The following is a 13,412-nucleotide window of genomic DNA, read 5'->3' on the forward strand; positions in this document are numbered from 1 at the left end:
TAATTTTGGGCTTCTATTATTTAGTACGTTTTTTAGTTATTTTCCTATTTTGGAGCTGCTAATTTTAGACCAAATCAACCTTAATTTAGGCTTCTATTATTAGTACGTTTTTTTTTTATATTTCCCTATTTTCAGTAATGTCTTATAAATAGCATGCACTCATTGTAATGGAGGGATTATTGAAAAAATAAAGTGAGGTTTTACTTCTTCTTTTGGTTCTTTAAGAACTGTAAACTTATCAGGGATTCTTCCTTGTAGCATTCAAATTTTATACCTTTGGCTCATGATTCTATTATAATCATTGGGTCGAGGTCTATTACCTATACCTTTGGTTTGCGTTTCATTTATAATCGTTGGGTCAGGTTTTCTATCAAAATTTGGATTTTAGCTTTCTTGGGCAAGTATTCCTATATTATTTGTTGGGTCTCAAAGCATGTCGATTGTGATTCGCATCATTTGGTATCAGAGCACAGGTTCTAAAATTAGGTTTACTATCCCTTTATCTTTTGTTTCCTGTTATCATCATATCTTGTTCCTTCTGTGTTCATTATTCCTTACTCCTGTTTTGTGACGTGCACCAAGTTTTTTTTTTTAAAAGGTGGAAAAAAAAGAGAGATGTCAAAAAAGAAAAGAAAACAAAAACAATATTGTTTGTAGTTTCAGTTCTCTCAAAACTAAAATATTGTTTTATTTTGTCCTCTTCTTTTAATTCATTGTTTCTGTAATATTTTCTTGTTGTCGGTATTGGTTTAAATACTACAAGTTGAATTTCTTGATCAAGTTTATTAGTTTAATGAAGAACTAAAAAAGGGAAGCTACGAGTGGAAAAAGGCAAGAGAGTGTGAGACAAATATCGGGAAAAAGCCAATTTAAGAGTGAAACACGAGTGTGAGTGACATAATTTAAGTGCAAACACATGAGGGAGTGTTGTGAGGAATTATTTCTAACATTTCTCTATAGTTTTAAAAGTTTGTCTTCCAGGGGCAAAACATCAAACCAAGAAGGAAGGGAGGAGTCGTCCCTCATGTTGCTGGCTATGCAACAACAATTTGAATGCATGAACATGGTGTTTTTGAGATTCGGGATCGGATGGATATGCATGATGCTGTTATTGCTACTTTGTGTGAGGAGTGTCCCCAAAGAGTCCCTAATGCTAGAAAGCAAGAAAAGCGTGCGTGCATGGGTGATTCTGATGACGACCACGAGGATGAGTTCGAAGATGAAGAGAATCAAGCTTCATTGAACAATGAGGGTAGGTTTGTGCCAAAGGGAGAAAGGCGTGGTAGAGGTTTCCAAAGAGATTCGAGATGGCAAGATGGGACTGATAGAAACCATGAAAATATCAAAATGAAGATACCATCGCTCTAAGGGAAAAACGATCTTGAAGCGTACTTGGAATGGGAGAAGAAGGTGGAGTTGATCTTTGAGTGCCACAACTACTCCGAGGAGAAAAAGGTAAAACTTGTTGTCATTGAGTTAACTGACTATGCATTATATGGTGGGATCAACTTGTGATGAACCAAAGGAGAAACCATGAGAGGCCTATTAAGACGTGGGAGGAAATGAAGGCCAGCATGAGGAGGCGGTTTGTCCCTAGTCACTTGTATCAGAAATTACAGAGTCTTACTCAAGGCTATAGAAGCGTGGATGACTACCACAAGGAGATGGAGATCGCCATGATTCAAGCTATTGTAGAGAAGGATAGAGAAGCTACCATGGCGAGGTTTATGAATGGGTTGAATCGGGACATTGCCAACGTGGTGGAGTTGCAACACTACATGGAGTTGGAGGACATGGTGCACATGGCAATAAAGGTGGAATGGTAGCTTAAAAGGAAAAGAACTTGGTCATTTCAAAATCTGGGCTCCTTTGCTTCATGGAGGTCGAATGGGAGGAAAGATGAAGGGGCTGTTTTTAAGTCCAAAACTGTACCACCAAAAAGGAGCAATGAAGTTCCTAATGTCAACAAAGGGAAAAACGAATCTCAAACTTGTAATCGCGATATTAAGTGTTTTCATTGTTTGGGAGTAAGTCATATAGCTTCACAATGCCTAAATAAGAGGACAATGATCGTATGTGTTGATGGAGAGGTGAAAACCGAAAGCAAGGGCGATGATGACCAGATGCCATCACCTGAGGATGCTTGTGACGATGAAGTGGAGTATCCAATGGAGGGTGAATCACTTGTGGCTAGACATGCTTTAAGCACCCAAGTCAAAGATGATGACATGGGACAATAAAGGGAGAACATTTTTCATACTAGATGCCGCATCAACAACAAGATATGTAGTATAATCATTGGTAGGGGTAGTTGTACTAATGTGGCTAGCACTACTTTAGTTGAAAATTTGAATTTACCTACCTTGAAACACCCTAGACCTTATAAGTTGCAGTGGTTGAATGATTGTGGGGAGGTTAAGGTAAATAAGCAAGTGATAGTTTCTTTTTCAATTGGGAGGTACAAGGATGAAGTATGTTGTGATGTTGTTCCAATGTATGCGAGTCACATATTATTGGGTAGGCCTTGGTAGTTTGATAAGAAGGTCAATCATGACGGGTTCAAGAATAGGCATTCTTTTGTAAAAGACAATAAAACCATTACTCTTGTACCGTTGACTCCAAGACAAGTGTATGGATCAAATGAAATTGAAAAGAGAGAATGAGTTGAAAAAAATTGTGAGACCAAGAGTTTAGAAAAAGATGATGAGAAAGAGAGTGAAAGGAAAAAAAAAAAAGAGTGAACAAAAAAAAGAGATTGAATAAAAAAAAGAAAGAGAGAGAAAAAAATGAGCGAGTTTTTATGTTAAGGCAAGTTGTCAAGAGTGCTTTTTTATACAAAACCAGCCTTTATTTGCACTCTTGTACAAAGACGCATGTTTTAATACTAACAAACTTGATGAATCTTTTCCTAGTGTTGAACTCTCTTTGTTGCAAGTATATGAGGATGTATTTCATAATGATGTGCCTAGTGGATTGCCACCTATTATAGGAATAGAGCATCAAATTGATTTTGTGCCAGGTGTGACAATTCCTAACCGACCAACCTATAGGAGTAATCCGGAGGAGACAAAGGAACTTCAAAGGCAAGTTGAGGAGTTGATGACCAAAGAACACGTGAGAGAGAGCATGAGTATGTGCGTGGTGTCGGTGTTGCTTGTGCCTAAGAAGGATGGAACTTGGAGAATGTGTATTGATTGCAAGACTATCAACAACATTACAGTAAAGTATAGACATCACATCCCTTGGCTAGATGACATGTTGGATGAATTGCATGGGTCGTGTATTTCACAAAAATTGATTTGAAAAGTGGGTGTCATCAAATTAGGATGAAAGAGGGCGATGTATGGAAAACTGCCTTTAAAACTAAATATGGATTGTATGAGCAGTTGGCAATACCTTTTGGTCTAACTAATGCACCAAGTACATTCATGAGGTTAATGAATCGTGCATTGCGTGCATTTATAGGCCAATTTGTTGTGGTCTATTTTGATGATATTTTAGTGTATAGCAAGAACTTAGATGAGCATATCGATCCTTTGCATTGTGTGCTTGCTGTTTTGAAATGCAATATGGCACACACTAAAGCCCAATTGGAAAGGCCTAATAAGCCAGCCCAATTAGATAATCAATTAGTTATAAAGGGAGAAACATACAAAATTTTTTATTAGAAAAAGAGAGACATCATTGTGAAACGGTGTGTATGTGTGAGTGAAACCACTCAATTGTTCTCCCTTGGAAACTGATTGAGAGACCACACTTCTTGGCCGTAAAGTGGAATTGGAGTGAAGATTAAAAATGTTCTCAAGTACTGCTAATATTTTGTTTTGAATTTCACCACACCAAGGTACGCTTTCTTGTTCTTAAATTCTGAAATTTACATAGTGCATGTTATTAATCATGAATGAAATAGATCCATGTTTGTTGCTTTCGCTGTGTGTTTTGTATAAGATACAAAACCAGATTTTCTAACATACGAACACTCCAAATCCTCTGAACTTGACCGCTGAGATGGTTTAGAAATGCAATATGGCTCTTGAACGCTGGTTCCGAGCAGCACAACTGATCAGGGGATAGGTTATGGCCTAACCCGTTTCTAAGCAAGCCAATCCCCCTACACCACGTCAATGCAAAAAAAGGAAGAGGGTGGCTGAGGACCCTCAGACTAAACCTGATACCCCTTCTACTGATTAGCCCCTCATTACTGCCATGAGCACTACTCGTACTCCTTAGCCCAAGGAAACTCCCTAAGGGATTAGGCCTACAGGACAACCAATCATGATCGGGTCCCACATTCAACCTCCACTTTTGGTTAGGAGTGTACCTTTCAGCTAGGAGACAAAGTCCTACCCACCGACTCCTACGTTCAGACTTGGAGATACAGCCTTGGGGGGCAAGTTTTTGACAGACTGGGTAAGGAATTATTATTGCATACCGATCTTGACCATTATGCAGATTGCCGAGACGAGGACATCATCCTAAAGCTAAAGTGGCACACTATAGCTGTAAGTATACTTCTTCACCATTTGTCATCATTTCATTATTATTACATCTTTACTTCTTCCAGTTTTGTGCAAACTTCATAAATGTTAACACTCGGGTTATACTAACTTTTCCCTATTGCCTTTATCACCGTCCCAAGCCGCCCAGCTAACCCATATGGTGGAAGGTCAATTGAAGGGAATGATGGAGGAGGCCAATAAGGAGAAAACTCTAAAGCAAGTGGTCGAGGCTAGCTTATACAAAAAGACCCTAGAGCTTAATGCCACGGAGTGTCGAGCAACCATGGTTGAGAGGGCTCGGGAATTGGCAGAGCATAAAGTTAAGGAATTGCAGGGAAAAGTCGAAGAGGCCAAAGTCAAGCTTGCTGAAGTTTCTAGTATCATCTCTAATCAGATAAGGAACTTGCCGATCTAAAGGTAATGATTCAAAGTTGCAAGCAAGTTTTTTACAACATGGGCTTTAAGGATGGTGAAGACTCAGCTGGGGCAATCATCTTCTAGGCTCAGAGGCTCGGCATTGCAGAGGGCCGGATGGCTGCTGTCAACGCGATCGGCCTCCTCGAGAGCTCCCCGTTTAAAGAGACCAATCAAATTCCCCTGCTTGATGATCATCTAGTAGAAGATCAGGTAGATGACCAATTTGAGAGTTCTGAGGGAGAAGAAAAGGGGGAGGTTAGCCCTGGTATGAGGGAGCTATCCCAATAGATCGATGCTCATGTTGTGGTAATTGACAAGGAGAACCTGACCACTGTCATTCCTATTGAGACACAGAGTGCCCCCAGTTAATTCCAAGTTAAGCTCCTCCAACAGACTACCTAATCAAATTATTTTCTTCTTCTTCTTTTTTTTTTCTTTTTATAGGATTGTTAAGGCTTTTGTATTGGGCAAAGTGACCTTTTATTTATGTATCAAACTTCATTTAATTTGTTTTATGCCGAATGCTTGCACTTTTTAATTAAGTTGTTTGCTTATTTTCTCTACTTTATTTCTCATAATGATTGATCCATTATTATTTAGATTTCGGTAGTAGTCAATGAATAGGCTCAGATTGAGACAGGATCCTTATGTTAAGAAATATTCATTAAGGTTTCTACCTGATTGGTGGTTGGAATCAGGCTGAAGCTGAGTTTTTGCCTTAGGAAAAATTTATTAAGGTTTTCGCTTGGTCAGTGACCGACGTCAAGTAGAGGCCAAGCTTCTGTCCTTAGGAAAACTTTATTAAGGTTTTCACCTTGTTGATGACCGCAGCCAGGCCGAGGCCAAGCTTTTGTCCTTAGGAAAAATTCAATGCTAGTTTAACAACACAATATGCATTTAACTGAATCCACTCCATCCTCTTCATTCAAGTTCATTTACAAACTAAAACATCTCTTAAAATTGCCCTTCCACACTTAAGGATAATATTTTTTGAGATTATAAACATTCCACGGTTGGGGTAAAGGTCTTTCTTCCAAGTCCTCCAAGTAATAAGCCCATATCCTAGCTATGGTCGTCACCCTATAAGGACCTTCCCAATTCGGGGCAAGCTATCCCGCACTCAGATCTTTCATACTCCCCACTACTTTTTGCAAAACAAGGACACCCGCTACAAACTCTCTAGGCTTTACATTCCTGTTATACCCCCTGGCCAACTTTTGTTGGTAATCAGTGTGCCGAACAGATATCATATCTCGTTTTTCTTCTAAGGAGTCTAAAGTTCCAACCAGTTTTTCTTCTAAGGAGTCTAAAGTTCCAACCATTCGAGTGCCATTATCACTTTGTGTGAAATCTTCAACTCTTATGCCTAACAAGCTAATCTCAATCGGTATCACTGCCTTTGCCTCGTATGTCAACGAGAAAGAAGTCTCACTCGTCGATCTTCTTAGTGTGGTTTGATAAGCCCATAAAACGTCCGGCAACTCCTCGGCCCAATTCCCTTTTGACCCTTCCAGCCTCTTTTTCGGACCATTCACTATCATCTTATTCGTTGCTTTTGCCTGCCCATTGCTCTAGAGATAAGCTGGTGACGAGTACCTGTCAATTATTCCCAGGTTACTACAGTACTCCCGAAAGGTTTTACTGTTAAACTGTAGCCCATTGTCTAAAATAAGTGCCTGGGGTACCCCGAATCTTGTAATGATGTTTTTCCATACAAATCTCTTCACATCCACTTCTACCCATCTTAAACTGTAGCCCATCCTAAATATTCACAAAATTATCAACTTCTACCCACTTGGTGAAGTAATCAATAGTGACCAACACTATAGCCCTAAGGAACAGTCCCATTATGTCCAGACCCTATTGTGCAAAAGGCCAAGGGCTAGTGACTAGGTTCAGATTTCAACTCGGTTGGTGAGTGATTGGGGCATGCCTTTGACACTAGTCACATTTTTCTACATATTCGATCGCATCCCATTGCATACTCGGCCACTAGAAACCCTGGGTCATAACTCAGTAGGCTAAAGACCTCCCTCCTAAATGTCCTACGCATACCCCTTCATATAGCTTGGCCAGAAGTTCGGGAACTCTGCGTGGATGGAGACATAACAAATAAGGTCCCCCAAACGAGCATTGATACAACTTGTTTTCCTCGAAAAGCCAGAAGCGGGCTAATGTTCTTCTTATTTTCTCTGACTCTTTTGAATCAATCGGCAAAGATCCATTAATTAGGAACGAGATATTCAAATCCATACAGCTTGGCCTTGGTATTGTAGTTGATGCTACTACTGTATGATGTTCTATACTCGGCTGCTCCAATAATTCCACAAAGATCATTCGGGGTACAAATTCATCCAATGATGAGGCCAAAGTTGCCAATGAGTCGACATGACTATCTTGACTTCTTAGTATCCTAACCACATTCACCTTTCAAAAAGCTGCTCGTAAAGCCCCATACAACTTTAAATACTGCTGCATACGGGAATACCTAGCCTCAAAGCTCCTCTCAATCTAACTCGCTACTAATCTTGAGTCCAAGAACACCTCAACTTCCATGGCACCCAGCTGCTAGACCGCCCTGAGACCAGAAATAAGGGCTTCGTACTTGGCTTCATTGTTAGAAGTGTGGAAACCTAACCTCAATGACTTTTCCAATCGGACTCCTTCCGGTGATATCATTATGACCTTGATTCTAGATCCTCTTGTAACCATCCACATACACACTCCATTTTCTAACCATAAACTAGCATATCCAAACGGGAACTCCTAGTTCAGGGGTGAACTCAGCTATGAAATCTACCAATACCTAACCCCTAACAGAGTTCCAATGCTTGTATGTCAAACATTCCAAGCCTAGTTCCCCATTTAGCTATCCTACAAGTGAAATCCAACCTCCTCAAAAGTGACTTTAGGGGGTGCTCGGTCGACACCCACACCATATAGGCCTGAAAATAATGTAGCAGTTTCCTCGTAGCATGCACCAGAGGTAGCACCATTTTTTCTAACGGCAAATACCTAGTTTCTGCATCAATTAAAATTTAACTAAGATAATACACTGGTCTTTGGATCCCATCTTGATGTCTTAGCAATACCAAGCTTACCGCGTGGTTGGAAACTACCAAATACATATACAAATCTTCTTCAAGGTCAAGTCGGGATAAGACAGGCTGGCTAGCCAAATAAGACTTCAGGTCTCTGAATGCCATGTCACACTCTTTCATCCACTGAAAACCCTTCCACTTCTTCAACAACCAAAAGAAGGGTCTTCATCTATCTGCGAACCTCGAAACAAATCTATTCAGGGCAGTAATCATCCCAGTGAGCTTTTGCACCTCTTTGGGGTTTGCAGGTGGTTTAAGTTGTTGAAAGGCTGTAATCTGGTCGGGGTTGATTTTGATTCCCCACGTAGTTATCATGTAACCCAAAAACTTACCCGACCCTACACCAAAAGCACATTTATTTGCATTGAGGCATAGCTTGTGCTGTCTCAATATTTCGAAAACTTCAACCAAGTTAGGAACTTGCTCTTCACCTCTTTTACTCTTCACCACCATGTCGTCGTTATAAACTTCTACCGTTTCACTGATCTACTCCTTGAATATCTTGGTAACCATTCGTTAGTACGTTGCCCCAACATTCTTTAATCCTAAGGGCATTACTGTATAATGGTAATTACCCTCGGGAGTAATGAAGGAAGTTTTCTCTTTATCCTCAAGTGCCAAAGCAATCTGATGGTAGCCTTTAAAGGCATCTAGGAAGCTCATTTTCTGGTGTCCGACCTAGCATCCACTAGTTAGTCGATCTTTGGTACAGGGAACGGATCTTTAGGGCATGCTCGGTTAAGATCAGCGAAATCAATGCAAACTCTCCATTTTCAATTCTTCTTCTTTACCACCACTGTATTAGACAACCACTCAGGAAAAAACGTCTCTTTGATAGCCCCCATCTGTTTCAACTTCTTTACTTCTTCCTTCACTGCTTCCACATGTGTGTTTGCCGATCTCTTGGGTCTTTGCTTCTTCAGCGTGACCAAAGGATCGACATTCAACCAATGCATAGTGAAGGTAGGGTCCACCCTGAGAAATTCTGTATTAACACTAGGAGAACTTCTACCCAATCTCCTAGTTGCATATCTTTCCCTATCTGAAAGTACCCAATTGTAGGAAAATCTGGTTTTGTATCTCATACAAAACACATAGCGGAAGTAACAAACAAGGATCTATTTCATTCATGATTGATAACATGCACTATGTAAATTTTAGAATTTAAGAACAAGATAGCGTACCTTGGTGTGTAGAAATTCAAAACAAAGATTAAAAGTACTTGGGAACACTTTTAATCTTCACTCCAATTCCACTTTACGCCCACAATGTGTGGTCTCTCAATCAGTTTTTCAAGGGAGAATGATAGAGTGTCTCACTCTCACATACACACCATTTCACAATGATGTCTCTCTCTTATTCTTTTTCTTAATAAAAAATTTTGTGTGTTTCTCCCTTTATAACTAACTGATTATCTAATTGGGCTGGCCTATTGGGCCTTTCCAATTGGGCTTTAATGTGTGGCTTGGAGTGGGACCAAAAGGGACCAATAAGACACTAGCTCCAATGGGCTTTGGACTTTTTCGTCAACTCTTGACAAGTCCAAAGTTACCATTAATTATATTTAATACCACTATATAAATATAATTGCACTCTAAGCCTTATTAATAAATTATATCCCAAGACTTTATTGTACATGCAACCCTTTCATAAAATATTCATAGTAATATAAAGTCATGAATGTAGACTGCCACTTTGTAAATTACTACATCTTATCCTTGAGTACCCGGTTTAATCCTTTAAAGTTATTCATCATATATTTATGAAACCCAATTTCATAAATATATACTTTAGTAATTTTTTACCAAAGTGATTAGGCCTAACTCTATGAATAACTTATCACATTAAACTTATCTCAAGGAAATATTTTATATCTCTGTTAAGAGACTATGAATTTCATCTTGAGAATATATGTTCCATCAACAGTAAATGTGGTTGCCCAACATACTGAGGTTTTGACCGTTACTTTAGATCTCACTCCTAATATATCAAAGCAACCTACACTTCATGATCAGGTCCATTATCCTCTCAAGATTAAGAGTTCATGTAAATAGAAGTCGTGAGATTTATTATTCATTTGACAGTCATTAGGAGAATAATAAATCTCACAATGGTCCAGTTCAATATGTCTTAACTCTTGAAACATATCAACACATCAACTAGAAGTCTCCACTTCCATGATCAAGATAAATCATCTTAGTTGATACGTTATAGTCTTCGCAGATGAAATGCCCAATTTCATCACCGACTAAGAACTATAAATTCTGAGTTTACAAAGAACTTGTGAATTATATCTTCTGTGACTTTTCACATAAATCACATACTATGCATCTCATGGACTATGTGATAATGTCCCAATATTCATGTTACCATTATTTTAGATAATAATAAAACAACTTTATTAAACACAACATTAAGTCATACATAATGTCATACATAGCATCATACAATAGGATTTAAGGGCACACATCCTAACACTATTAGTATAAGGCAAAATTTGCACTTCAACTAATTCCTTCATGCTATCTACTCCTAATAGGCTTTCGGCGTCCTGTAAACTCTATAATTGCTTCGCTTCAACTTGATCTTTCTTCTTGTTCTCATGGTTTATGGCAGCCACCAAGCACTGTCTTGCTGCCTTCTAGTCAACTCACACTATTGCCACCCTATCCTCAATTGGAAATTTGATCTTCTAATGCAACATAGAAGGTACCGCCCCCATAGCATGGATCTAGAGCCATCCCAAAATCATAGTGTACAGTGAAAAGGCATTAACCACTATGAATTTTACCTTAACCTCCTTTCCCTCGGTTACCACTGAGAGTTTTACCAGCCCCTTAGGCATTACCACTTTCCCATCAAACCCTCCCATCGGAGTATCATATTTACTCAAATCCTCGGGCTTCAACCATAGCCCCTTATATAGGTCAGGGTACATGATCTCACCCCTACTTCCTTGATCAACTAATACTCTCTTAACTAATAATCCACCGATCCGTGAGGTCACCACCAAGGCATCATCATGTGGTTGAGATGTTCCTTCCAAGTTTGCTTCACCAAACGTGATTGAGACCGAGGTTCTCTTAAGCTTATTCTCTGGTCGGTCCGTAGAGTCTGCTTCAGGCGGGGTCACCACACTTAATATGCCCCTTCGACGACTCACACTGACTCTCATGGAAGTTGCGTGAATAACCCCAATAACCCCTAAGGGCGGGGAAAGTGCGTTGTTATTTCGACTTCCCAAGTCTTGGCCTATATTGACCTCTCCTTGGCCAACCACAAATTCCTTTAGATGCCTCGCTTTTACAAGCTGTTCCAAGTGGTCCTTCAACACCCATCACTGCTTGGAAGTACGACCTTTCTCTCTATGATAAGTGTAATACAAGCTCTGATTCCTTCTTGCCAATTCCCCATCCATCTTTCCCAACCATCAAAAGTAAGGCTCATTCTTAATACGCTCGAGGATCTTATAGATAGGCTCCTTAAACATCACATTAACTCCGTTGGTCTGTTGCATTAAACCCACACCAGGGACCCTTGGCTCCCTCCTAATTCTTTGCTGAAACCTCTTGGGATGATAATCTTTGTGGTATTGCAAAGAAGCCGGGACTTTACCTTTGCACTATAGCCGATCTTCTTCTAGTCTCTTATATTCTTCAATCCTTCTCATAAGCTAATGCATATTCTCAAGAGGCCGCATGGTTAAAGAATCCCTTAGCCCCGCCTCCTCAAGGAGCCCAAGTTGGAAGGTGCTGGTGGCTACCCGCTCATATTCCCTTCCTATTTCATTGTATAGCTCCTAATACATGTTCACATAAAAGCGAAAAGTCTCCCCACTTCTCATCCTCATGGATAAAAAGGCATCTATCGGCTAAGGAACTTTGTTACACATTATAAATCGTGACCTAAACGCCTGCATCAATTCCCTAAAGTTTCGAATAGATCCTATCCTTAAACCATTAAACCATCTCATAGCCATCGGCCCAAGACTAGATGGGAACACCTTGAACATCAAACCATCATTCTGGGAATAGAGTGACATCATTTGAATATAGTAATTTACATGCTCAACTGAATCATTTTTTCCATCACAAATGGTAAACGGTGGGCAAGTGAACCGCCTCGGCATTTCTGTGCACTTAATCTCTTGGGAGAAGGGTGAACGGATAGCTCTCCTCAGCGCCCGGCTTATGGCATCCAAAGCGGAATTATGGTGCCTGTGCTTATCATGATGGGGAGATTTGTGATGACACCCCCTTGATTCACGGGACTTGTCCCTCGATAGTCGTGAATCACTGCCTCGAGATGACTCTCCCCTAGTGTAATCGGGGTCATCAAACAAAACTTCTTGATCCCTTCTACGTCGTCGGCCTTTTAGCTCAATCTCATGGTCCTTAACTTGCTTTCATAAATTCTCCAACTCTCTTTTCCGATTGTTGCAATGAGATCGCTCGGGGATATAAGACACGATTCGTTCCCCATGTGAGGATCCCTTGTCTGAATCATGTCTGATCTAATTCCCTTATTGCATGCACTGCTGTTCCCTTCTACGCTCCTTTTACAACCTCCTATGACCCCTTGAGGAAGTCCTTGAATTGATTCCTCCACTAGAGCCTTCTTTAGCATGCGAACCCTCCATAATAGGAAAATATCAAGCTAGCTCAAAGCCTACAGTTGAGTAGGATCCCCATAGAAGGCGCCAATTGTGGTCCCTAAACCTTCAAGGACTATGATACTATTTTAAGGAATTGGGCCCCCAATTTATTCATTTGTGGGATAACTCACAATCCTACTGGTAAAGCCCCAAGTGATAGCTAGATTGTCCTGACTGTCACCTTCCTATAAACCTTCTAACCTACAAGCTTTTAATGATAGCAGCTTTTCCTTATTCTTTGTTCACTCTCCATTCCCCTGTGTTTTCCCTTCTTTTTTCCTAGTGTTTTTCCTTGTGTTTTCTAACCTCCCCTTAGTCTTCCTTCCATCCCCTTATATAGTCTCTCTTTAGTGGGGCATTAATCATTACTATTTCACCAATTTACATGCATTCCCACTTTCGCCAGAATCCCAAGGAATAATCATTCCCTCTGAGGATTCCCTTGAAACTTGCTCTAGACACCAAACAACGCTCGGCAACGAATTCCCCAAAGGCACTAACATCCCTCGGGTATCCACTTCAGGTTAGTCAACTCTTGGCTCTTTTTCCCCCCAGATCACTAATTAGCATTAGGTTGAGCACTCAAGGATTTCCTCAAACGATAATTTCTTTAGCGCAATTTACGTGTTATTGGGCCGCGCTCATTCCAATCACATCTGAGGTCCGCTTCTCTCTTATGGGTTGAGTTGGGCCATTCACGCTGATCCTAGGACTTAATAAAATGGATTGGTATTGATTTTC

At 40.2% G+C, this 13,412-nt stretch overlaps 2 protein-coding genes across 2 annotated transcripts; both read right to left on the reverse strand.

Annotated features, from left to right (window-relative positions):
• Nucleotides 1-6,025: 6,025 nt before the first annotated feature.
• LOC142616325 (uncharacterized) lies at nt 6,026-6,457 on the reverse strand. The gene has a single exon (XM_075789202.1). It carries the CDS (start codon nt 6,455-6,457, stop codon nt 6,026-6,028), a length of 432 nt encoding a protein of 143 aa, XP_075645317.1.
• Nucleotides 6,458-10,748: 4,291 nt separating this feature from the next.
• LOC142616327 (uncharacterized) lies at nt 10,749-12,146 on the reverse strand. The gene is made up of 2 exons (XM_075789203.1): nt 12,021-12,146; nt 10,749-11,327 (listed from the first exon to the last, which is right to left on the reverse strand). Exons 1-2 carry the CDS (start codon nt 12,144-12,146, stop codon nt 10,749-10,751), a joined length of 705 nt encoding a protein of 234 aa, XP_075645318.1.
• Between the last annotated feature and the right edge of the window lie 1,266 nt (nt 12,147-13,412).

The sequence above is a fragment of the Castanea sativa genome, chromosome 11 (assembly GCF_040712315.1).
Source record: "Castanea sativa cultivar Marrone di Chiusa Pesio chromosome 11, ASM4071231v1".
NCBI classification, from domain to species: Eukaryota; Viridiplantae; Streptophyta; class Magnoliopsida; order Fagales; family Fagaceae; genus Castanea; species Castanea sativa.

Bases quoted from the DNA above. Each gene is read 5' to 3' on its own strand.
- LOC142616327 (XM_075789203.1), bottom strand. From the start codon at position 12,146: ATGCCGAGGCGGTTCACTTGCCCACCGTTTACCATTTGTGATGGAAAA. The intron at 11,328-12,020 runs GTGTTCCCATCT...CACTTGGAACAG, and splicing joins ATGATGGTTTGATGTTCAAG to CTTGTAAAAGCGAGGCATCT.
- LOC142616325 (XM_075789202.1), bottom strand. From the start codon at position 6,457: ATGATAGTGAATGGTCCGAAAAAGAGGCTGGAAGGGTCAAAAGGGAAT.